At 45.4% G+C, this 22,992-nt stretch overlaps 1 protein-coding gene across 1 annotated transcript in view; it reads right to left on the reverse strand.

Annotated features, from left to right (window-relative positions):
* Nucleotides 1-22,992, reverse strand: part of LOC6739120 (vacuolar protein-sorting-associated protein 36) — a 49,141-nt gene continuing 26,149 nt past the window's right edge. Inside the window, exons 3-4 of the mRNA XM_016169078.2 lie at nt 13,377-13,415; nt 1-443 (exon numbers count right to left, since the gene is read on the reverse strand). Of these exons, the coding sequence (XP_016032961.2) occupies nt 16-443; nt 13,377-13,415 (467 nt within the window). The 3' untranslated portion in view covers nt 1-15. The remainder of the gene's footprint in view (nt 444-13,376; nt 13,416-22,992) is intronic.

Raw genomic sequence — 22,992 nt, forward strand, 5'->3', positions numbered from 1 at the left:
CTATACCCATATTTATCAATAATTAATTAACAATGAAACGCAAGGCGTACACCCAGTGTAAAGTCCATTCCCCATTAGAGACTCACCGTTATTATGAGTTAGGAAGGCGTTTTCCGCTTCCGACGAGGATGATCCCTGGTTCTCATTGTTGGCGTTGGAGGAGGACGATGAGTTGGAGAAGTCGTAGGGATGGGTCAGGCTGTTGGTGCCGCCAGCGGAGGCAGCTAGCGCCTTGAACAGGTGGGCGGTGCGCTGCGTCTGCTGCTGCAGCTGTTGCTGCTGTTGCTGCTGCTGCTGCTGCTGCTGCTGCGGCGGAATATAGGGGTTGTTGTAGATGTTGCGACTGTCATTCGATGGCTGCAGGTTGTACTGGTTCTGCTGCTGCTGCTGGAGCGTGTTATTGGCACTCAGAAGACCGTTGACCGTGAAATGCCGGGACTTGGCTGAAAGAAGAAAAGAGTAAAGGTAAAATGGGGCCTGATGGATGTTCTAGAAGGTCGGTAAGGATGGTTGAACTTTTTTCCATGTCAAGGCAGTTGCTGCCTGCTAAACTCCACCCCACCCACACCACCGCCTCCTTGCGCCTAATTGCATGCATTGAAATATGCAAATGAGCGCCGTGGTGTGTGAGTGACTGTGCGTGTCTGTGTGTCTGTGAGGGTTCGCTTCAATTAAAGCATTTTCGCAGTTAGCTCACAAAGGTTTGAGGTTTTCACTTTTCCTCCGCTCATTGTCGTCGCCTATTGTTGCTTTTCTCATATGAATTATGCATGGCAATAACAAAAACAACAACTCTGATATACCACCCCCACCCCAACCGCCCAGTGTTGCTGTTTTGCGGAAATAATGTTGACGCGGAAGCTGTGATAATGAAGCAGGCAAAAGCAAAGTGTCGCCCGGCCTAAGCCCCTTCCCCTCCGATGCCCGCAAAAAAATTATGCTAACCCTTTCAATTTTCCACGAGCAACTCGCTCGGAAAAGTTGCTCCTTGCCGGCTGCTCCTGCCATTGTGGCTGTTGTTGTAGTGGTTGTTGCCGCTCTTTGCATATTAATTATGCATGTTTTGGTTGGTGTGAAGGCATCAACACATTGTTTGAATTTTAAGCAACACAAGCGACAAAATTAGGGGTAAACTGCGCGTTGGGAGGGGTTGGCCTCCTTTTGGTCCTTTTCGGTTGGCTTTTACACTGATTTGTTCAGCTTTTGGGAAATATAAAGTGCAAAAGATAACGAGCTAATAACTCTGTTCACTCGGTGTTAATATGTGTGAGTTTGGTTGCTCTGAATAGACGAATCCAAGACAGCACTAGTTGTGGTACATTTGACTGATTTGAAGCGATTCTATGGGCCACAAACTGAAACCTATTGCTACTCTACGCCCCCATCAAACGATTACATCCGAACAATTACCCATTCACTGAACATATCCCGCTTTAAAGGTCAGTTCCACTCGCTCGTCGCCAAGCCATCAATGTCAATTTCCTGGAGATAAAAATTCAGGGGCAGCACGCGTCGCGGTTTAAAAAGCAATGCCAATAAATTTTCACTAGATCGAATTTATTGGTAAATCCCCACCGTAGGCGGCTTTATGACAGAAGCCAGGCCAACTGGAATCAACCCGATGAGACCGGGCCAAATCTGCGACGCGTCTAAATGTCAATAAAAAACACATTCGGCCACCCAGCGACTTCAGATGCGAGGAGGCGAATTTGCCTCGTTTAGCGAGGGAATAATGACACAAATCGCATAATTCGACGAGGCAGAAAGGGTTCGACTTTGGGTCGAGACGACGAGGGTCGGGGGGCAACAACAAAGAAGCCAAATTGTCGGCCCAGTGAAAGGCGAGGAAGCTTCACCCAAATGGCCTGATTCAGTAGACGCTTGGGGCACCAACTCCACTGGGGCAACAAAGTATGGGCAACAACAAAGGAATAAAGCATTTGCGTCTCCATGTGGCGAGGGAAAACTAGCGCCAACAAAAACAAAATAAATGTGTAAAAATTGTGTGGCAATAAAATTTGCGTAAATAGTCCAATTTGCATTGAATGTTGCCCTTATTTATGGGGCCATGGCGCAATCAGGCTGCCCTGTAAGTGGGACGGGAATCGCAATCGGAATTGGATGGCCGTCCGTTGTGGATGTGCTGTTGTTGTTTGCTGCCGTGGCAGCGAAGTGTAAATTTGCCAAATTTTGTTAAAAGCAAAATAAATAAAAATCGTATAAACGGGCAATGGCTGGAAACGAGACTGGGAATGGGCCTGTTGGGGATCTGGGGACAGTGGCGAATAGGGTTCTATTTTTCAGGATTATCAACGGAACATTTTCGAGCAGAAATGGGGCATAACTCATGGGGCGGGCGGAGTGTGGTGTGTGTGGGGGAAAACTTCAAGCTAAGTTGGTTGCTGGGGATGATGAGATGCTGCCACGGGGGATTATGTAATCTTGCGCAATCCACGTAATTAATTCACCAACCAATCAATCCGCTGGCGAGGCTCCCTTTGTTTCGCCACAAACTTTCGCCAGACGAAAGCACTCGAAACTTTTCACTCACAATGCCCCAATCAGGTACCCACCAACAACAACTGGAACAATTAACAATCGATGCAGCCAATTAACAATTAACAGCGAACTGGGAGCCCGAAATGGAAGCCAAGGAAAGTTGCTGGGGAAAAAACTTTGGATAAAAAAATAAAGCCCTGCGTGGGTACAACTTTTTAAACCGATTAACCCATGCCCAAAGAATTTTATAAATAAATGACGAATCCTGCATAAATATTTGATGTCCTCCGAAATCAATATTCCAGGGACACTCGCATCAATTGATCCTCATCAACGATTCATGAATACCACTAGGTATTGACACGCACGACCCAATCGATACCAACTAATAATAGTCACACTTCCTAAATTGTTTTAAATTGGACATTCAAATGGCAGCAATTATGGGAAATTAGGGGGAGGATGGGAGTGAATCACCGGATCACAGTTCTTTAAGTTCCGTGGCACTTAGACACGCTTTCAGAACTAAGCGCATTAAAATCGCTTGAGGATTGGGACTGATCCTAAAACACTTGAACAGATGTCCTGGCATTTGAAATTCACAAAACTAAAAGCACTGGGGAAATGCGAATGCCAGTTTGAGTGCGAATGTGAATGCCGCTGACTCATCCTTTCCGTTTGGGCAATCGCAGCCAAACTAGGGCCACAAACACCTTGTTGTCCTGGCTGATGGCAGTGAAGCTGTCAGTGACAGTTGGTTGTTGTCACCCCGACGCATCCTCCGCCGCCAGGAAATTCGCACAGCTGAGCGAAGACGGCGCAGAAGTTATCCGCCTGAATAATTCCGACCGGGATTAGAGGTGGAGGAGAAGGAGGTCCGCTGGCCTCTAATGCATGTTTGGCATTTACATAATTTCCACTGGAGCGTCAGGGGTGCAGGAGGCACTTGACTCTCACCAGTCTGAACCTGGAAGCCCAGCCAAGCCAAATATCAATTACATCCACGCAATCCGAACAACACTCGCAAAGGATCGGAAATGACACAACAAGCGAATTAATTGAAATCAATGCAAATGCCCAGGCAGGACCTCGCAGGACTCGACTTAAGGGTTGCATCCCTCCGCCGACGGCTTGGGTTTTTCAATTTTCATAGGCAATCGCATTTGTCAGCGGCTTAAGGCGCCCCTCCCGCACTCGCCCTTGGTTCACCATTGTTGTCAAACATGTCAAAGCAACTGCAAACATTCGGGCCCCCTTTCTTCATTTATTAGCAAGAGTTGAATCAGTTCTGTTTTTTCACCCGTCCGCTGATCTATGGATTCGATTTCGCGGTTTGCTGAGCACCGGCAGCGGGCAGATAACGCTCTGATAAATAGAGTCCTGCTCATCGGTTCGTCCTTGCCAGCGGCAACGCTCATTGTAACCCATTGGATAAGTAACCCACTTGGACGGCGGCCTCTCCCTTTGTGCAATATGTCAGCGTATTTCCGGTGGCCTTTGCGGTCATTCAGTGCCTCTGCGGGGCATATTGCATCGAAGGGGTCCTTGAACACATGTTTCAATTATGTGTGCCCCTTTAATAAAGGAATATGCAAACTCCATTCAGTGTTCATCTTATGCAAAAAGATTGGGAGAATATTTCAGTGTTACCAATTCCGTCAGTCGCAACACATAGAAGGTAAAACTCTTATCATCGAACACTTAATAGAGTTAATGAAGTTGTAAACAAGTTACGGAGGATAGTTATTTTCAGCAACTTACTCGAGCATTGCCATTTGTCATATAAAATGCGTTTTTAAATAAATTTGGATTTTTAAAAAATCGTACTTGATACATGTTTTTATTGTTCATTATTGACTATCGGGTGAAACTTAACTTTTAAAATTTTGAGAACGCATTTTAAGGCAACAGATTTGGTTTCGCAACGGCATTTATAGAAACTGCTAGACCCACCCATACTCTTTCGATAGTTTTCTAATATAAATTTTCTTATTTTATTTTTATTTATAAGACGACAAAACAAGCAGGGCAAACAAATCCTGTTTAAATCATCTAGTGAGGAAAAAATTTTTTTGTAAAAATTTACAGAACTAAAAACCAAACCACACCTCTTAGCAAGGTAAAAACAAGTGACGTTCGCACTTTTAACATACAAAAGATTGGAAATAAGCTTTAGTGACAACATAAATTTTAAATTTCATTTTATTAACACTTTAGGATATGCGCATGTTCAAAAGATTATAAGAAAATCGTATATATTTAAAATAAAAAATAACTTCAACCAAATAGTTCCTTTTATTTTCCTGTAATATTTTGCAATTGGCTAAAATACATTATAAAAGCATAGATATTATTTAAAAAAGCCTTTTCTACGACACATAACACAAGTCTTTTAGCATCAGGGTTTTAAAATTATGGTGGTAAAAATCTAGTTATTAATTACTGTTTTCCAGTAAACTACGAGGTATTCTATGCTCGAGGGGTCAATCAATGCAGGGTCAATCGATGCATATGTTTAACAGGAATTTGTTTATATTTTCTTGTGGGTGTTATTACTCCCCACCAGTCCCATTTATCGCATAATTTCTAAGTGTTACTTTAAAGCTACCACCTCTACAGTGATTATTTAGTGATCTTTTGTTAAACAACAAGTAACACAAATATTTAGGATTCTATTCTCAACTATACTATACTTATTCTTTTAATATATATTCCATTCTGTTCTTTCACATCATTTGTAATCTCGCCTTCGGCCGCCTCACCACTGAAAGTTCGCTTTCTTCTCAATGTTTCATTTTCCGTTTACCAAATATTTTGCGTAATTTCGAAATGCTAATGACCGCATTGCTGCCCCTGCCAGCCGCACGGCATCCATGGACATATTCAACTCATTAAACCAACATTCACCGATGCCCGAACACAATAGCTGCCAACTCGACAGGAACTAAAAAGGCTCGAAAAGGATCGCCGGCTGGCGTTTCGACTTCGGCGTGCGGATGTATTTGCCAGGCTAATAATAAACACCCATCCATAAAAGGTGATGCGGGAAAAAACCGAGCCACGCAAATGATGAATGCGGTCCGCGGAGAGCAGTGTGCGAACAATGGCCACAATGGGTAACAGGATCAAAAATCAGAAACCAGAGAGCCGCCACTACGAAGTTCGGGGTGCGCCTTCATTAAAACTGCGTCTCGCCTGGGACGCACACGGGGTGTGTTGCTTCTCGGTCCAGGATGAACTAGAACTACCCCGGAGCGGAGATCAAAGCGAGCTGCAACTGCCATCAGCACGAGCATGTTCCTTCTTTTTACGGCCAGAGACTTATTACAGAAGTTGACATTGTGTCAAACACGGCGTAACGAGCGCGCCACACCTTTCGGCAATCCCAACTCAAATCGCCATCGGAGCTACGAATCCCGCCGAGCGTCGTGCGGTTCTCAGTCGCAATTATTGCGTTTGAATTGTCAACACCCCCGTGGAGAGATGGCAGTGGGAATGGGAATGCTATTCGGAATCGGAATGGAATGGAATGGAAGTTGCAACAGGAGGGGTCGGTGGTCAAAACCGAAATACGCCACGGGTCATGTCGAACCACCGAACCAACGACGCCCGCAATCAACTCGGGTGTACATATATGTGTGTTTTTAACGCGCTGGGTGTCGATTGTAACAATAACATTGCCCAGAGCGCAGATTTGCGCCTCTAACGACGATGGTGATGATGACATCGTCGACGGGTTGCCGGCATCCCTGATTCAGGTCCGGAGCTGACCCCAAGGAGGTGTGGGAAATGTGTCATTATCTCTAACAATTTTACTGCGTCCGTGTGGCTCGTAGCTCCTTCTGTAATTTATGACCACGCTTTGATGGCAACTGATGGAACTAGCTGACGATAATTGGCCGAAGCCAACCGGTTTCCTAATGGGGGTCAGGAGGCTATTGGCGGAACACCAACTAGGAGTATCTATTGACTTATCCCCACATCGATTTCCATTCATGCATGATACCCCGCCGAAGTTGGTACCATTTATCAGCTTTTAATCCCACACTTTGCGTCAACTTCCTGGAATTGATAGAGCCGCAGAGTAAACCTCCGATGCACACAGAGAAAAATCCGAGCTTAAAACGTAAATGAAGAGAGGCAGCTATACGCGGACAAGCGCGGTGGTTGGAGAAGGGCGGCCAATAAATCTGATTTATTGGTTTTCAAAACAGATTTTCGGAGCGCACGGAACAGAAACCACAATGCGAGTAAAACGAAATGAATGCATCCGGCACTCGTCCCGATGTTCGCCATGACACTTGTGGCCATATGGCCATATGGCCAGAATGCCGGAGCCCGATGTCCGAGCGGCAACTATGGCTGAAAAATCCATCACAAGTGGAGGACGGAGAACTCGCGCCGATGGCACAAAGCGTGGAAGGATTAAGCCGCCGCAGTGCCGGCGAGGGACAATGGAAGTTCATCATGGCCAGAGGATGATGACGACACTTGGTCCATGCTCGTCGGCAATTTGTCGCTCGTTTAGTTGAGTTGTGCGACAAAAATAGAATAAATGGCACAGATAATGGAAAAAATGGACAGCTGGATGGGAAGGGATGAGCATAAACCGCTGCCCCGGGCAGCAGCCACGTCCAGAGTCCTGCAGCTCCTGGTAATCCGACGATTAATTAAAAACGTTGTCCCTGGTAAAGGGCTTAAAAATTGAAAATGATTGCCGGCGCAGCTCGTTCGGCTTATGCAAAGTTTTTCCGCGACCCCCTCGCTTTCGCTTTTCTTTTGCAATTTCAGGAATCTTCCACCGGTAAATAACAATAAATACAAATACAATCGCAGTTATTACTGGCAAATACTCCTGGGAGCCGAAAGTCATCAGCAGGGAACAAGACGACATCATTTTCATCGTCATCACCACCTGAGCATGCGGAAAGTCGCTTAACAAGCTCCCGAGAAATCCCTGGGGCCAGTTGCCAGTTGCCAAGCATGAAAGTAAGAACAAAAGCAAAGCAAAATTAAGGAAATCCATTTAGAAAAGAAAAGTTCACAAAAGCTACACGCAATTACCTCCGCCAGTTTTTAATTCATATCAAATTTCCCTTCCTTGGCTGGCGAATATGGTCATTGGCTAATGGGGAAAATTCACATGCAAATCATCCTGAATCGCGAACCACCCTTCGCGGAAAGCACACGCTCACGCACTCGTCGGGCATGATTTCCAGCGAGTCAACCCCCACGTGGAATAGAATCTGGGAACTATCAAGGACCAGGCACCAGACCTTTCTCATATCAATTAGTTACGAGCGAGTACACTTGATTCATTAGCGTGATAATTACGGGCAGACGAGCCTGGGCAGTCAAAAGAACGATGCTGATGAGAGTTCGACATGTTCCTAGCGAAGTTTCCCACGAAGGCGCCGAAAACAAAGCAACGGCCAAGCCAAGCCAAACATATTATGTCACGATGAGTGGGTGAAAGCCAGAAAGGCGCAGATGGAGACGACATTCAGGACTCAGCGAACGACAAAAAATAATGTCAACCATTTTGAGCAGCGAAAGTCGAGGAATTAAAGCGTTGGGTTGAAAGTGCAAGCAGCGGCAAAGGAGAAAATAAGTAAAGGAAGCTGGGTTCCGGCAAGGGGAAAAGTGAAATGACAAAGTCAACAGCCGCGACAACAAATTGCCAAACGAGCGGAGCGTGAAACTCGACTCGGATTTTCAGGTGGGACGATGCGGCGAATCGCCTGGATGGCGGACGGTCGAGCCACTGCGAATGGAAGTAATTCCTAAGCCAGAGCCCAAGCCATCCGACAATGAAGTGAATCCTTTCGGCACAAACCCTTTTAATTGGCGCACAAAGGGAAGGCTGCGAAATTCGGTCGCTTTAAAGCGCGCAATATTGCACAATGGGATTGCCGTGTCTGTTGCCAAGACAATTGATTTCAGCAGCCCCATAACTCATCGCCCCGATCAGTCCATCCCCTAACCCGTTGACTATCCTCAAATTTCCGCATGTCTCGGAGTTTTGGCTCGTTCGTTCCCGAATTCGTCACGCGATTTCCCTTTGATTTCCATTGAATTATACCTTACGCTCCGATCAAAACCCGCCCAAGCTCGATCCAACCCTGGTCGAGTCTCTGCACAATGGTCATGTTTACCCCTGCGTAATTGCAGTTTGTTCAGAGGATGAGGCTTTGAGTATTTGCTCAGCGGATTCTGTTGACTGGTTCCCGGTGCGTTGATGATGTGAAGTGATCCAAATTGAAATGTAATTTTGTGCCCAAGCAGGAAGCTGGATAATCCCCTTGGCAAACAGCAAGGCCAGATGAATTCGATTCCCATAGATGCGCCACCTTTGGCCCACATTGCGGCTAAGTTCTGGCGCAGATCGATAGAATCGCTATACCCAATTATCACATAACAATTTCCGCTGCAGCTCAAAGAGGGCTCATTTCCCCCCACTCAATGTTTAATTTCCTTTCAATTTATGCTGGGAATCGAGGTCGCCTCCCGATAAAAGAGCCATCCAGCCAATTTGCCCAGCTCAGGAAAAGCCGTATGTGTACCTAGAGATGGCTCCCCGGCAGTGGAGTTATGTACGGGTGCTTATTAGATGAAGCCTGGCCTCGACGTCGCTCAGAGTCGAGTGCTCAGGACGCATATCAATGGCCCCTGAGATGCGGGTGCGGGCAGGGAGTTGGATGTGGAGCAGCATCAGCAAACAGCAAAACGCAGGAGAAAAAAAAGCTTCAAGTGTCAATCAGTGACAACACAGACACCACACACGATGAAGCACGGGCTGATAGAAGCTAATCGATTTATGCTGTAATATTCAAAAAGTTTCCCATAAGGACCTGGCCCGGAGGACGACCTAATCCAGTGCGACTCCCTTGTGTGCCACCGCCGCCGTAATTTCCCAGTCACCGCCCCCATGTACACCCCAGTTCGGGCCACGTGTTCCGAGGTGGAGGATGCGCGTCCTGGTCGGGGCCAGGGGCTTCGGGCCATGTGTGTGCTCGAAGCTGTCGTCTGTTTATCTGCCTGCATTTGTCGCATTAAAATTGAATAAAAAATCAATCTCAATTCTAGCATAATTTGATTCTTGCCTTCGATTATCGGAGCGGGAATGCCTTGAACTGGGGGCAAATGAAAAGCAGAATGCAGGGAAACAGAAAATAAATAAATGATAATCTGTAAAGGCCTTTGCCTGTTCGACGGAGATATTTATGTGGCAACTTTTTGGGGCCGAGAGGAGAAATGCTGCTTCTGAGGAGCAGTCATCCCCTTTTATATTTCCATCCCCCCGCTGATGCTTCCTCTTCGAGTGCATTAGCAATCCACTTTTTACTGGCATCGAATCTCTTACTTGAGCTTAGCACCAAATTCACTTGGCTCAAAGTTTATCCCTTCACTGGCTCTACCACTGCCACATGTGAGGAAGCTCGCAGGACTGTTATCTGCCGCGATCCTTCGGCTCCTTCGAGGGCTGCGCTTATTCCAATGCATTTAATAAAGTGTTTATTTCGGTTGCAACAAATTTGCCAGCTCAGTGCGGCGAGCGGAAACAATGCCAACTGGAAACCTGTGCACGACACAAAGGAAAATTGCTTTTCCGCCGCGCAGACACAGCGGCAGCCACATCCGCACATGGGCGAAATACCTCTCACGCTTGATGGCAGCGAAAATATGTGGCCATTCCTATCCGTAAGGAAGACAAGGAGACACGCGCTCCTGGCCAAGCCATCGAAGTTTTTCCCGATGACGTATGGCCCTGGCCCGCTCCTAGAGATGCGTCCGTGCCACGACGAGTCTTTCCCGGGGTTATCCAACCGTAGTTATTGGTGCCTCACGACGCCGTCTCGGAAAAACTTTTCGCTCCCTCCGCCAGCATAGTTTTGTTTTCTTCCCAACTTCCCTTTTACTTTTCTTTGCTTTTCTATTTGTCTTTCGGTGGATTCAACTGCGATTCCTTGGGCTGAGGGGAGGGGCGGGCGATTCGGTTTGAGTGGCACATTATTTGATGATGCTTTTCGCGATTTTTTCGCACTTGAATGCCTGATTTTTATTAGTTGAATTCTTTACGGTTTTGCTGCGTTCCGCCTGCCAGCGAAAAGTTTCAGTTTCTTTGCTTTTCCGCCACTGTCTGCGAGGGCAAAGTTTTACGTTCAGAGATTTGAAATATGGCCGGAGAATCGGCCGCCACTAGTCGATAATCGAAAGTGCCTTTGTCTGCGCTCCTGGCCAGTTGATCATTTTTGGCCCGCGATTGGCCAATGCGAGTCAGTCGATGGACACATTCATCTCTCGGAGAAAAGCGCGGCACTCGCCAAAAAGCGCAAAATCCTGATGAAGAATGCCAAAAGTAAAACAAACGAACCACCCGACGAACAAACGGAAATGAAAGTCAATTTGAATACATTACCAATTCTAATTACGATTTTCAAGTACAACGAACGATGGCGGCGGACAGATGGGTGATCCGAGGGGGAGTGCGATTGCGATGGCTTGAATAATATAATATTGGCTGCTGCGAAAGACGTCCTTAGCCAAAGCCCTCCTCCACTAACAGCCACGAAAACCACGAAGCATTCAAATTGGAAATTTAAAAAGCGAATGGACAGCAGGGCTACTGTCGACCAAGGGGAAGAGGGGGGTGCTCGCTGACCAACAGATTAGCCGGGAAACCAGAAGGGAGGAAAGCTGTGAAGTTTCACAGCCAGTGACAGGAAAATGGCGGCCACGAATCGTATTTGAATACATCAGCATTGCCGAGTAGCCGGGAGCCATGGAAAGGAATCCTGCATGGAGCAGGGTATCCGCCATTCACCACGGCGCCTTCTTGTCTAGGTCTGGCGAGGAGTGGGAGCCCTTGTTCGCTGAGATCCGCATTTCGTTATATTAAAAATTCAAATACTTTGCGTTATCGCTTTAGACGCAGCTTAAGCCACCTGCCAGAATCTACACCCAGCTACCCAGCCACCCAGCCAATCAGTCCCCCGAACACTTGACTTTGGGCCACAAACAGAAAAGTTTGGCTGCGAGCCTCGCTTATTATGCAGCAGGCTCTTTCCTATTCCTACTCCTCCCCAATGCCAAGGTCTTGGTATCGGTCCGCTCCTGGTCCTGGGAAGCCATATCATATGGCACTTGGGGAAGGGAGAGTAGCGAATTAGAAATGAAAATTAAGTAAATATTATAATATGTTGCCACCTGGCTGGGAGTGGAGGCCGCTCCCCACTACGGTTTCGGTTTGGCAAATAAATGATAAGCATTACATTTGATATTCATTATTTGATAACGTGTAGCGTGGAATAAAAATGAAAACGCCAGCGGAAATGAAAATATAGCCCCGTGTTTGCTTTCAGGACGTGGTCTGTGCACAGGCGGAGTTCAGAGGGCCAGACAAGATGCCGGGGATTAAATGTTTGCCTAAGTGAAATATGTTAAATGCTATAATATGTGCGGTTGCCCTTGGCGCTGCTCGACTCCTTCGACTCCCTCGATTTCATGATTTATGATATTAAAGATGGGTTTTTGTGCCTACGGAATGACTTGCAGCTCATCTCCGCCCATGAGCTCCACGGATAATTATGAAGGGTTCAGTAGACTTCAGCCGCATCCATTTATCACATTAGCTGGCTAGACTAATTCTGTTAAAAGCATATAAGCTCCCACAAAAATGAATCCATTCAATGGCCACGAGCATGCAATGAGTTTCTTTTTTTCATCTGTTTTTGACCCGTCGAAAGTCAAATCGCAACATTCATCAGAATGTAATAAAGACAACAGCCAAGTGGCGGGATTCGAGGTAGAAACTTTTTCTGATATATGTATCTACTTGGCCAGAGGGAATCGATGGATTTCCCACATAAGACATTCGGTGATTCTCTTTTCAGTTTTGGTTGGGGGTAGCGAGTCCCCATGTATCGAATCACGAAGAATGGTCAACCAAATCAAAAGGGGCAGACTTCAATGGAGCTCTCAGCGACTCCGCACTCAACTTTATTGCATTTCAGCAATACCTCCGGCGTCTCCAGTGCAAAGTCTGTGATTCCATCAGCACGAGGGCGCAGACAAGTGCCGGGAAAAGTGAGGTGCCAGTCGCTCCGGTGAAAGCCAAGAGCAGGCCCAGGACCCAGAAGGAGGCGTGTGTGTTCGCTTAGCGTGAAATTATGAGCGCTTTTAGAGCACAAACAGCAGCACGGGCGAATGTCAACGACAAGCTTAAGCTGCTTAAAACAAGCCATTGCCTCAAGTGGAGGAGGGGTGGGGCTGGGAAAGGTGGGTGCGCTGGGGGTGGGCAACTGAAAGTGAAAGTGAAAGTGTCAAGGATGCGGCAAGCGTTTCATAGCCAAATTAAATTGCTCCCTGGAAGGAGTCAAGCGAGAAGGGGGAGCGGAGTGCCAAAGTGAAAGGATAATGCGAGCATAAAAACATTTTTAATGAAATCGAGACGACGACTTCCAACGGAGAAGGCATCGTCTAAGACAGTAGCAAGTGTGTTTTAATTTAAACCTCGGATTTACCTTGCACAACCCGTTCGTCTTTGCTGGCAAAGGAGAGGAGACATTCCCCCTCGGCTGCGCATTAATTTCATCCCGCTTGAAAATTTTAATTAATTTTCAGCTTGATTGCGTTTTAAAGAGCCGCTTGGTTTATGTTTTGAGGGGCTTGCTGATGTGTTGTGGCTGCCTTGGGCCTGGGAATTTATAGTTATTGCGGCAAGCAGCGGGGAGGGATAAAGTTTGTGGGTCGGACCTTTGTTTCGGTCGCTTTGAGGGGCAGAAGAAATTTCGGTTTGTAACCATCACAGACTACTTACATCTCCAGTGGCTTCTTAATTAATTTTTGATCGGAGTGCACTGCAAACGGAAACTCACCTTTACTGGTGTGCCTGTCCAAGTTTGGATCCTTGAGACCTGCAAGATTAAAAAGGCATTCTGTTACTTTCTAGTTACCGATCTGTAGATATAATATACTGTGGAGATGAAATGCGCTAACCTCTTAAACAAAAATTCTCAAATTGGCAATAAAGCCTAGTTAGTTGGGAATATGCAAAACATGGTTCAGAAAAAAGAGAAGGTTCATTTGAAGAAGAATTCATTTGACTATGGATTTGGGCTCCAAAGCCATTACTCATAAGTTATAATAAGCTTAAAAAGAAGGCAAAATTAATGTTATTTGGGCCTTTTTCTATGGGCAATCGTATCGTTTTGAGTACTTAGTAAGCAGCTTTTGGCATTTTCATTTTAATTTCATTCGCCGCGACATTTAATTAATTTCCAGCTATCACCGCCAAGGCAGTCGTCAGCTCTTTGTTCACTTGGAGTACTCATTCTGCCATCTATTTAGTAGATGTCTAGCCAATGTAGAGAAAAGCCACAAAATGTAACGCTCTCAGAATCGTCGGATCTTTTAATGCCCTCACAGTATGGTAAATTTATAAAGGGATCAAAACATTTCTTTGTACATATAAAATATATAAGATACCTTTTTCATATTTTACTTATAAAATAAAATATAATATGGATCGTTTTTATTATTTATTTATTACATATAAACCCTTTACTTATCCAGCAAAAGTAAAGACCAAGAAGCAATATATTAACGTGGATCTCCCACGGAAGGGTATCTTAGCCAAATGCTGATGTGCTCCTTTAAATAATTCGCTGGACAAAATTGCAGTCTTATGGGAAAATTCCCCACATGCCGCAGACTTTGCGGTATTGGTCGACCGAAAGCGAAAAACTTGTAATGGGGCTGTTGGAAGACGAGGAGACGGAGATAATGTGGTTAGGGTTTAATTGCAGTTGAGCTGCTGGGGTCAGACAGGTCTGGAAAAAGAAAATAAGCGGGGAAAAGTGGCAAATAAATAGAATGAACGCTTAAAAAAAGAGTGGAGACAGGCGAGGATTAGGCAGGCATCTGAGGAATACATCGAGATATCATAAAAGTCAAGTTGAGTTAATATTCATCAGAAGTTGCTCAAGTTTTATGAGCCCTTACTCTCTGCAAATCTCGATTAATTATGGCCTAGACATCATAAAATTTGATGTTTTCATCTTGTAATCTTGTAAACTGTCTCCGGAGCGTGTTGCCAATAGAGGGGCTGTTAAGTAAATTATCACGTCATGTGGCAAGAATGGGCGAGCGAGTGGAGGGCACCATGTGAAAGTTTTATGTCAGCTACGTGCTCATAAATTTCGCAGCATTTTTCGCCCTGAAACATTTGTGGCCTCAATCGTTTTATTGGCGTCTGAAATTAGCAGCAACTGCGAATGAGAGGCGCACGCCAAAGGGGGCACGCAACTCGGATGGAAATGGGGGTGGAGTGGCTGTTGTTGCTGGGTTAATTAGAAAAGTTGCCAATGCTCGAGTTCCACTCCATTCGGGAGTTCATCGAACTGAGCAGAAGCTTCGGCAGGTTCGCCATTAGCTGCAAGTCCTTCAACAAACTTTAAATATGCATTGGCCTCGCCGGAGAAGCGAGCTGTGCTCACCCAGATTTTACAATCAGCTCATCTGAATTGCAATCACTTAATTCCTGGCGCCCTTCGCATCCTGTGCCGCCGAATCCGCACCAAAACCAGGCAACGGGCCCTGGGCAAACATTTTTGAGAGAGCTCTCGCAATCCGCACACTTAAAATATTTACGCAATCAAAATTAATGCAACTGTCATGTTTTCCCTCCCGCAGGCGGAATCCACCCCTTATTCCCCCTTCGCTCCCCTCGTCAACCCTGTCGGAATGCATTTAGCGTTGAATGCAAATACACTTTAGAACTGTAGGCGACCGCTGGCAATCCCGATTCCCGCCCCTCCTTCCTCTGAGCACGTTTAAATTTAAACAGTAAAACCAAACTCATTACCAACAACAAGCGCAGGATCAGCCACCAGTGGTGGTATCGGCTCGCCGCGGTTATAAGGCGCCAATTAGCATCACATTACTTACTAAATCATTTTGTATTCAACTACCATAAAAAGTAGGTACGACTTGGCAGCTTGATCACTTCGCCCCCTAGAAAGCTAGTTCTATTAACTACGGGAACATAGCTCACGATATTATATAGCCTATTAGCTGTGCAAACTATATTCAACAGGCCTAAAACCTCGGGAGATTCGAGTCCGCTCCTGACTTGGGAGGATGACATCGTTGAAATTACCAAAATGTCCTTTTGCGAAATTTTGTGGACATTGAAAATCGCTTTGATTGAACCGCATGCCGGGCAGACAACAGATACAGTTGCACGTCGATGGGCGCTGGACAATTGCCACACATAAAACAAACACGAGCCCCTTAGTCCTGCGGATCCTGCCCACAAGCCACCTCCACCGCTACATCCCTCCCCAACGGGCCGTGGCTGCAGGAACAAGTCCGAAATCCACTCGGCAATTGCAGCTGCAAATGCGCTTCACTGCACTTACAATGCACATCGTGAGAGGGGAGTAGGTGTGGTGGGGTGGAGGAGGGTCGGGATGCACAGTCCGTAAATTGTCCAGCGAATGCGGATTGGGAATTGGTTTTATGTCGCTTGCGCCTCAATGGAGATGCATTTTACACTGCCCTGCTAATCTCCGAGCGTGGCGAAAGCGAAAGCCGGCCTGCTCCTCCCACAGGACTCCCGTCCTCGGCGCTCCATCTCCATCTCTATCTCCACACCCTGTCCATTTCCCCTCCGAAACTGGAGGACGCCAGTTGACTTTGAAAATCAATTAACAACATCAAACAGAAGCCGGATGCTGACGTGGACAGCTGTCGGCCAGCCCCAGAGCACCTCCTCCATCCCTAGCCGAGATCCTGGTTTTGGTTCTGTTTCTGGTTCTGGTTCTGGTCCCCCTGCTGCTGAAGTGCGTAAATTGCAACTGTAAATCAAATATGACAACGCGAACGGCGGCAAAATCTGCATGTGTGTCAGTCACATTAATTGTCCACGCCCCCTTTTCTGGCGCCGGTGGCGGGTGGGCGTGGGCGGGGCGATTGTACTTTATTGTTGTGTTAATGAGTGTGCATAGGCAGCCCGGTGGATGGATGTGCAGCGGATTGCAATGCGCTGATGTGACATAAAAATATGTTACAGTGGGCGGGCAGGGTTGAACATTTAATTAATTGTATAGAAAAGTTGCACAAAATATCGAATATTAATTGGATATTAATAACGTAAATAATTAAGGGTCTCTTCCCGGTTGCTTTCCCTCCGATCGATGACGTTTTCCCCTGGCAACATTTGTATTTCAGCGTCAGTTTCAACAGGACTCCGGTCTTCAACGAAGGAAAACTCCGGAGTCGAGACGCGACAACAAACAGAAAGCGAAAGACAAACAAGTGACGAGGAAAAGCAGGGAAATGCTTTTAAATCGTTCAGCACGAGCACAGTAAAATATTCCTGCTTGTTAACTTTCGCCAGATATTGATGCAATGTCAACCGGGCGATCAATAATCGGTAAAAGCCCAAGCGGAGAAGAACTGCTCCTCTAATTTTCCATTTACCGACAAATGCAAATTTATGTCGCAATTGAGACTTAAAACCCCGTGGTGGAGCACAACCCACCCCTGGATTCTTCATAGATTTTATATCAATATTTGGGCGAGCAGCTTGCCATTCATGTTTGCCTCTCGCTTATGTTTATGAAATATTTATTTTGCGACATTTATTGAACATTTATCCAGAGAAGACACTAAACTCCGAATTCGGGTTCAGGATTTATGGACATTTGATGTTAAATTGATATAGGTTGACCTTGTTCTCCGGCATCCGCCCAGTGATTTTACCGCTCCTCAATATGCAAAGTCATGTAGCGAACTCCACTGCGTATTCGTGATATGCATTCCTGGATTTCTTCCTGGGTTCGGTCTGGTCTGCCCGCCTTCCTTGTGTTTTGCATATTGTTTACATCTTTCGAGTTGCCGTCTCCATTCCTGCTCCTGCTCCAGCTTCTGCTTATGCAATCAGCGCAGGAGGCGGATGATACCCGATTGACCTCTGGACCCTTGTCTTCCGAGCAGTCCGATGTGCAATATCGAATTTATCTCACGGTTACAATATTTAATTTGCTCTTACACAAATTGTTGGCTTTTGCGTTTTGTCCTATAGCAATCAAGTGGGTGAACTGTTATTGCTCCGTCCCTTCACCGCATTCAATTACGCATCCTGTATTCTAAAGACATTTTACATTTGCATCTTAAGTAAATAAAATAAACGCAAATTGCTTCATAGCTCAAAAATAATGTTTTATTTTCAAAAAATGACTTTTGTACATATTCACACATGTGGACGGCGGACCGCGTAGTGACGAAGCGCAACAGGACTACTACTACTACTACATTGGCTATTGCTATACGTAATCAAAAGGCTGGGCCAACCTTAAAGGGATTGCATACCAAATACCAATATTTATATTATATCGTTTCATGAAAAAACGGGTCTGATCACCTAGTTTGTGGCCAATCCTCGCTAGTTTTTACCTCTTCAGAAGGTGTTTTTGTTTCATGTGAATGTACTGTTCAAAACTTAAAATCAAATTTAAAATAACCAATTTTCCTTGTAGAAAATATGTTCCATAAAAAATAAAAAGAGCGAGGTCTATGTACGATTTTCCTTTAGGCATATCGACAAATAGGAAAAACTAATAATACAATACAATGAAATTTAAAATATTTTAAAATTATGGACATGGATGTTTTGGGTTGTTTGTGATCTTTGGAATGGCCGTGGCAATGTTCTTAAACAAACTTGCGCAGATTACGCAGACGGACATCGTTAGATCGCCTTGGGTAGTGATCCTGTACATGTACATTATTGGGTTGGAAACGCTATCTTCTACCGTGTCATTGAATCCTTAATTACCCTTTTAGCACTGGAGCTTTCGTATAACTTAAATATCCACATCAACGACGAAGCAATAGAGAAGCCGGAGACAGCGATCAATTTTCGGATTGTTTCCCCCTGTGAACAGGAAGCAGCTCGGTGCGCGTAGAACTTTTCCCCCGGCAGCCTGGCAACTTAGCAGGGATGCGGAGGGGACCGGAGGACCCGACCAGGCACACAGCATATTGCGCAGGTGGAAAATTTATAATTTGTGAAATTGCCACACTCACACACGGGCACATACGCACGTTGGCAGCATGTTTAATGGGCATTCAGTGGTGTCTTTCACCCCGTCTGCCACCACTTTCTACCTCTTGCCACCCGGAAACAGGTCCTGCTGCCTTAAATTATGTTAACCTCAAACGAGACGATCCCGACCTCCGGCCCGGAACGACCCGTGTACAAAGTTCGATTTAAGGCCTCGTTTATTTTGCCATCCTGGCCGAGGACGAGGAGTGGCGGGGATCCAGCCAGTCGTCGTCTGGTTGCATGTTGCAAAAGTTGTTGCTGTTGCACAACCGCATGCCACAACATGCAGCCCGACTGGACGACCTGGGGGACTGGGGTTACGGCAGGGTCTGGGCAGGGACTAGGGTTACGTCTGACATGCCCCACTTGGCAATTGCCAAAACTATTTGTTTACATATTTAGAGCAGGCCAAAGAAGAAAGCCGGCAGGGCATGTTGTCAAGGCATGTTAACTTTGAAATATGCGCATTTAAATGGCAGAAGGAGATCGGGAGCGAGGTATGCCAAACGGAAGTAGGTGCTGCAGAGAATCATTTCTTAGCACCTACACTTAGCACCCCCTAGGATATTGATATGATAAATTCCCTCCTAGGTACTCACCTATTCGGCAGTATTGACAGAAAAAATGCAATTTCATTGTGAAAATACCACATCAAAATATAAGAATAATTTGTTGGGAAACCCACTCCACGCAGGCTACAATCAAAGCTCATCTCTTAAGACGTAATTAAGCCATTTGCTGCACGTTTTGCCAATTCAAAAATTGTGGCCCATTCCGCGCACCCATTCCGAGTCTTCTAACATCCAACTTCTTCGTCTTATCGGCGCCTGCCACCAAATGCAAAGCTGAAGAGGCCGAAGCCTCGTTTAAATCGCCGAATGGGGGAGTAATGTGAATCGCACTAAGGCACAAGGCGGGATTCATCCCCCGTGGGTGGGGGAAGGACAGGGAAATGGGTGCCCTCTGGGCACAGAATTCGAAGAAAAATCACGCGCGCTTATCAGACGCCGTAACCTTAACCAAACCCACGCAATTAACGCCCATTGGGCTGTCGCTATGAAAAATGAGCGATGGGGAAACCCCCGGGGAATTGCCGCGGAGGCAGTCTTGAGCAACTGCGAAATGATTTGCAAACGACGCGCGATGGCGGCATCGAACCCGCATTCCGAATTCCAAGCCTCCACTCCACCAGTGGCTACAAATTTTAATTGCTTCAGCGATATCTGGATGGGTGGGGCGTGCAGGGAAGTGAAGTTACGGGGGCGGGGCGCCCCCGAGGATCCTGACTGCGTCATGGCAATAGGTCGCATTGATAAGAGAGTCACGTTCTGGTCCTGGTAAAGGAAAGACAATGTTGTTGCTGTCTTCATTATCAATGACAGGGGCGAACGGAAGTGGGCTGGCGCAGGAAACAATGGTTACTCTTTATTGCCACTGCCTATGCCTCTGAATCAAATTAATAAGATGCCGAAAACGACTGGGAAAACAATAAACGTGGGCATGAAACGAGTGAGGAAGGTGCCCATTCCGATTGGATGGAGGCACACAGTTCGCGGTGCATAAACAGTACGTTTGAGACGCCTTAATGAGGGCAGGAGGCATTCTTCGATAGGTTCCTTGCACTCTGAGGATCTCGTGCAGAAATGGCAACCGCCTAAGGGTGAAAACTTTTGTGCCGAAAACACTTTCGAGCACTCTCCATTCGCAGAGGGAAACTTTTTGTGAAGATAACTGGGTAAAGGTGGGGAGCGAGCCCTGGAGCTGAAATATGAACTGCATCATCACTCCCACCTTCCGCTCACCGCAACATTGTTACGGCGCAGAGTTATCCCCAGCGTCATATCTTTAAGTTGACCCATTTGCTTAGTCAGCCACGGACAAGGAGGTCCATCGAGTCGAGTCTTCCTGCAGAAACCGACTAATTTCACAGCTAAGTAAAGTAGCCAAGAACTTGACAGTCATTTAATAAAATTTTATTTCCACCCATCATTTTGGGATCCGCAAGTAGAAGCAACGCAAGGAAAGTCGGAGACGCTGCAAGTCCCACAATTTTGATGCGCAACAAAATTTTATGAAATACTTGGAGAGCAAATTTTATGTGAGTTGGCGGCCATTAAATTTTAGCGCTAGCAAAAGTCACTGAAGAGCTTCTAGCGGTTTCGCCGGACTCCCCCTCAGCTTGGCTTGTCTTTGGGTCCCTGGGCTCGCCTTTGGCTAATAATACCGGAGCATTTACACCTTTATGGGGCGTACTTAGAAACGCTTATTTATGCTAATGGCGGAAGTGGGCCAGGGATGAAGAGGGGCCAAGTCCTGTCACTAATTCCACCCCGAAGCACCGTAAAAACAAGGGATAGTGAGCTTAAGATTTGAGCAGGTAAAGTTGGCAGGATGTGCGAGTGTTCAGAGTGTGCAGAGTGTGCGTATATTTCATCACACCACTCGCAAAGTTTGGGGCCCACCCTCACCTCTTGACCTTCCCGGCTCCCCTCCCCGAACTCCAGATCCTGCCCCAGCCCGACGGACAACGACTTTCGTGCTTCACATTCTTGTCTCGAATGTGTTTGTAATTTCCCTAGAGTGTGTTTGACTTTGACGACTTAAGTTGTAAAACTTTAACATTATCATTTTCACTACGAACAGGACCAGAACCAGCACCAGGACGAAAGGACAGATCCTTGGAGCATGTGTGTGCTGCCGTGCTGCCGGACGAGTCTGCTCCTTCAGATGCTTGTCCTGGGCCAGACAGACATTTTGATGATGTTGACCTTCGCTGCTTTTACTTTCACCGCACAGCTTCGCTGTTCCGCATCTTTTAAAGTTTTGTGCGACCTCTGGATATTGTTGACATATCGTATTACAGCCAAACAGACGGAGAAACGCCGATAAAGGCCATTAGAGAGCGGGAAAGTTCATGAAGACTGCCACCTCTGGCCTAGCTCTAGCTCGAATTACGAAATCCCAAACCGATATTTGGTAAATTCTTCTCGCATGTGTCAATTAGTTCAATCAGAAGGCGAACACACATCGACCACATGCACCATCCCCAGACGAGCCACCCCATAATTTCAGCCCGAATCGAATGTCACTTTAAAGGTTTCCATCTGGCGGATGTGCGTTTTTTCCAAACTAAAAGTAACAAATAACCACGGAAATAAGGGAAATCTCGACTGTGGCAGAACATCCCTTAAACAAAACAATGTCATCAATATTGTTTTTCTAATTTCCATGGAACATAACCCTGATTGAATAATTCAGTTTTGTTAATTCCTTTAGTAAATAAAGCTATAAATAAGTGATTTTAAAAAGTCTGATTTTTATTTGTAAAATAAATGTAATAATGCAGTAATAGTAGACCGAAAATAGTATTTGTATCGAACTCTTTATAAAAAATCAATGACTAAGGTTTCTTTCGTTATTATAACCGTTACTCATAGACTAAAAGAGTTTATCATATTGATATGCGATATCTAAGTAAGAGGATAGTGGAGGAACTCGACTAAAGTATTCTCTCTTTTTTTCTATGAAATGTATGATAAAGTCATCCTATTTAAATACAATAAGCCTAGATTATACACATATCTATCTGGAATATTCATTCGATTAGATCAACTTAAAATCGAAATTAAGACTTTAACAAATTGGTTTAAAAAAATGTAGAAAAACAATTGATGGTTAAAACAAACCAAGTTAACTATATTTTTCATATTATTTTCAAATAATTTTCCTCCTGTTCCAATGGCAGCTATATGATATAGACGGTACATTTTTATAAATTTAAAAGCAGAAATTAATTATTTTAGAAAATTTAACGATTAAAACAAGTAAGGTACATGAGCTTATGCATGAATTTTTCGATTATTCCTATGGCAGCTATATGATACAGTGGTTCGGTCCGACTTATACACTCCGTACAATATAAATTACGCATTTGGGAAAGCTACAACCGGAAGGCTCCAACTCCGAGCTAATTGGTATTCTTCAAGATTACCTTACTGAACCGCAGATCTATCTTTGTATTGGGACACGCCACAGATACCAATTTCAATTTCCAATCGCGGATATCTAGGAAAAGTTGCGCATCATCGATGCAACTTAAAGCGTATCCAAGAAATAAACAGTACTTTGTTTTCATGATTTAAAAAGATTACATTGTGGAATGGCAAACAATATTATCTATATCACTGCTTTCAAGCTGGATAATTTTACACATATTTTGAGATTGATATCTTTTGTTTGCTGTTTTCAGTAGAGATAATAATTGGTTCTCATTATGTAACAAAGGAGATTTGAAAACACAGAAATGATAATTTCCGATTAGGTTAAATCAAATTTTTTCGGCTATGAAACAGATCGTTCCGAAAAAGGATAAAATGACAGCA

The sequence above is a fragment of the Drosophila simulans genome, chromosome 3L (genome assembly GCF_016746395.2).
Source record: "Drosophila simulans strain w501 chromosome 3L, Prin_Dsim_3.1, whole genome shotgun sequence".
NCBI classification, from domain to species: Eukaryota; Metazoa; Arthropoda; class Insecta; order Diptera; family Drosophilidae; genus Drosophila; species Drosophila simulans.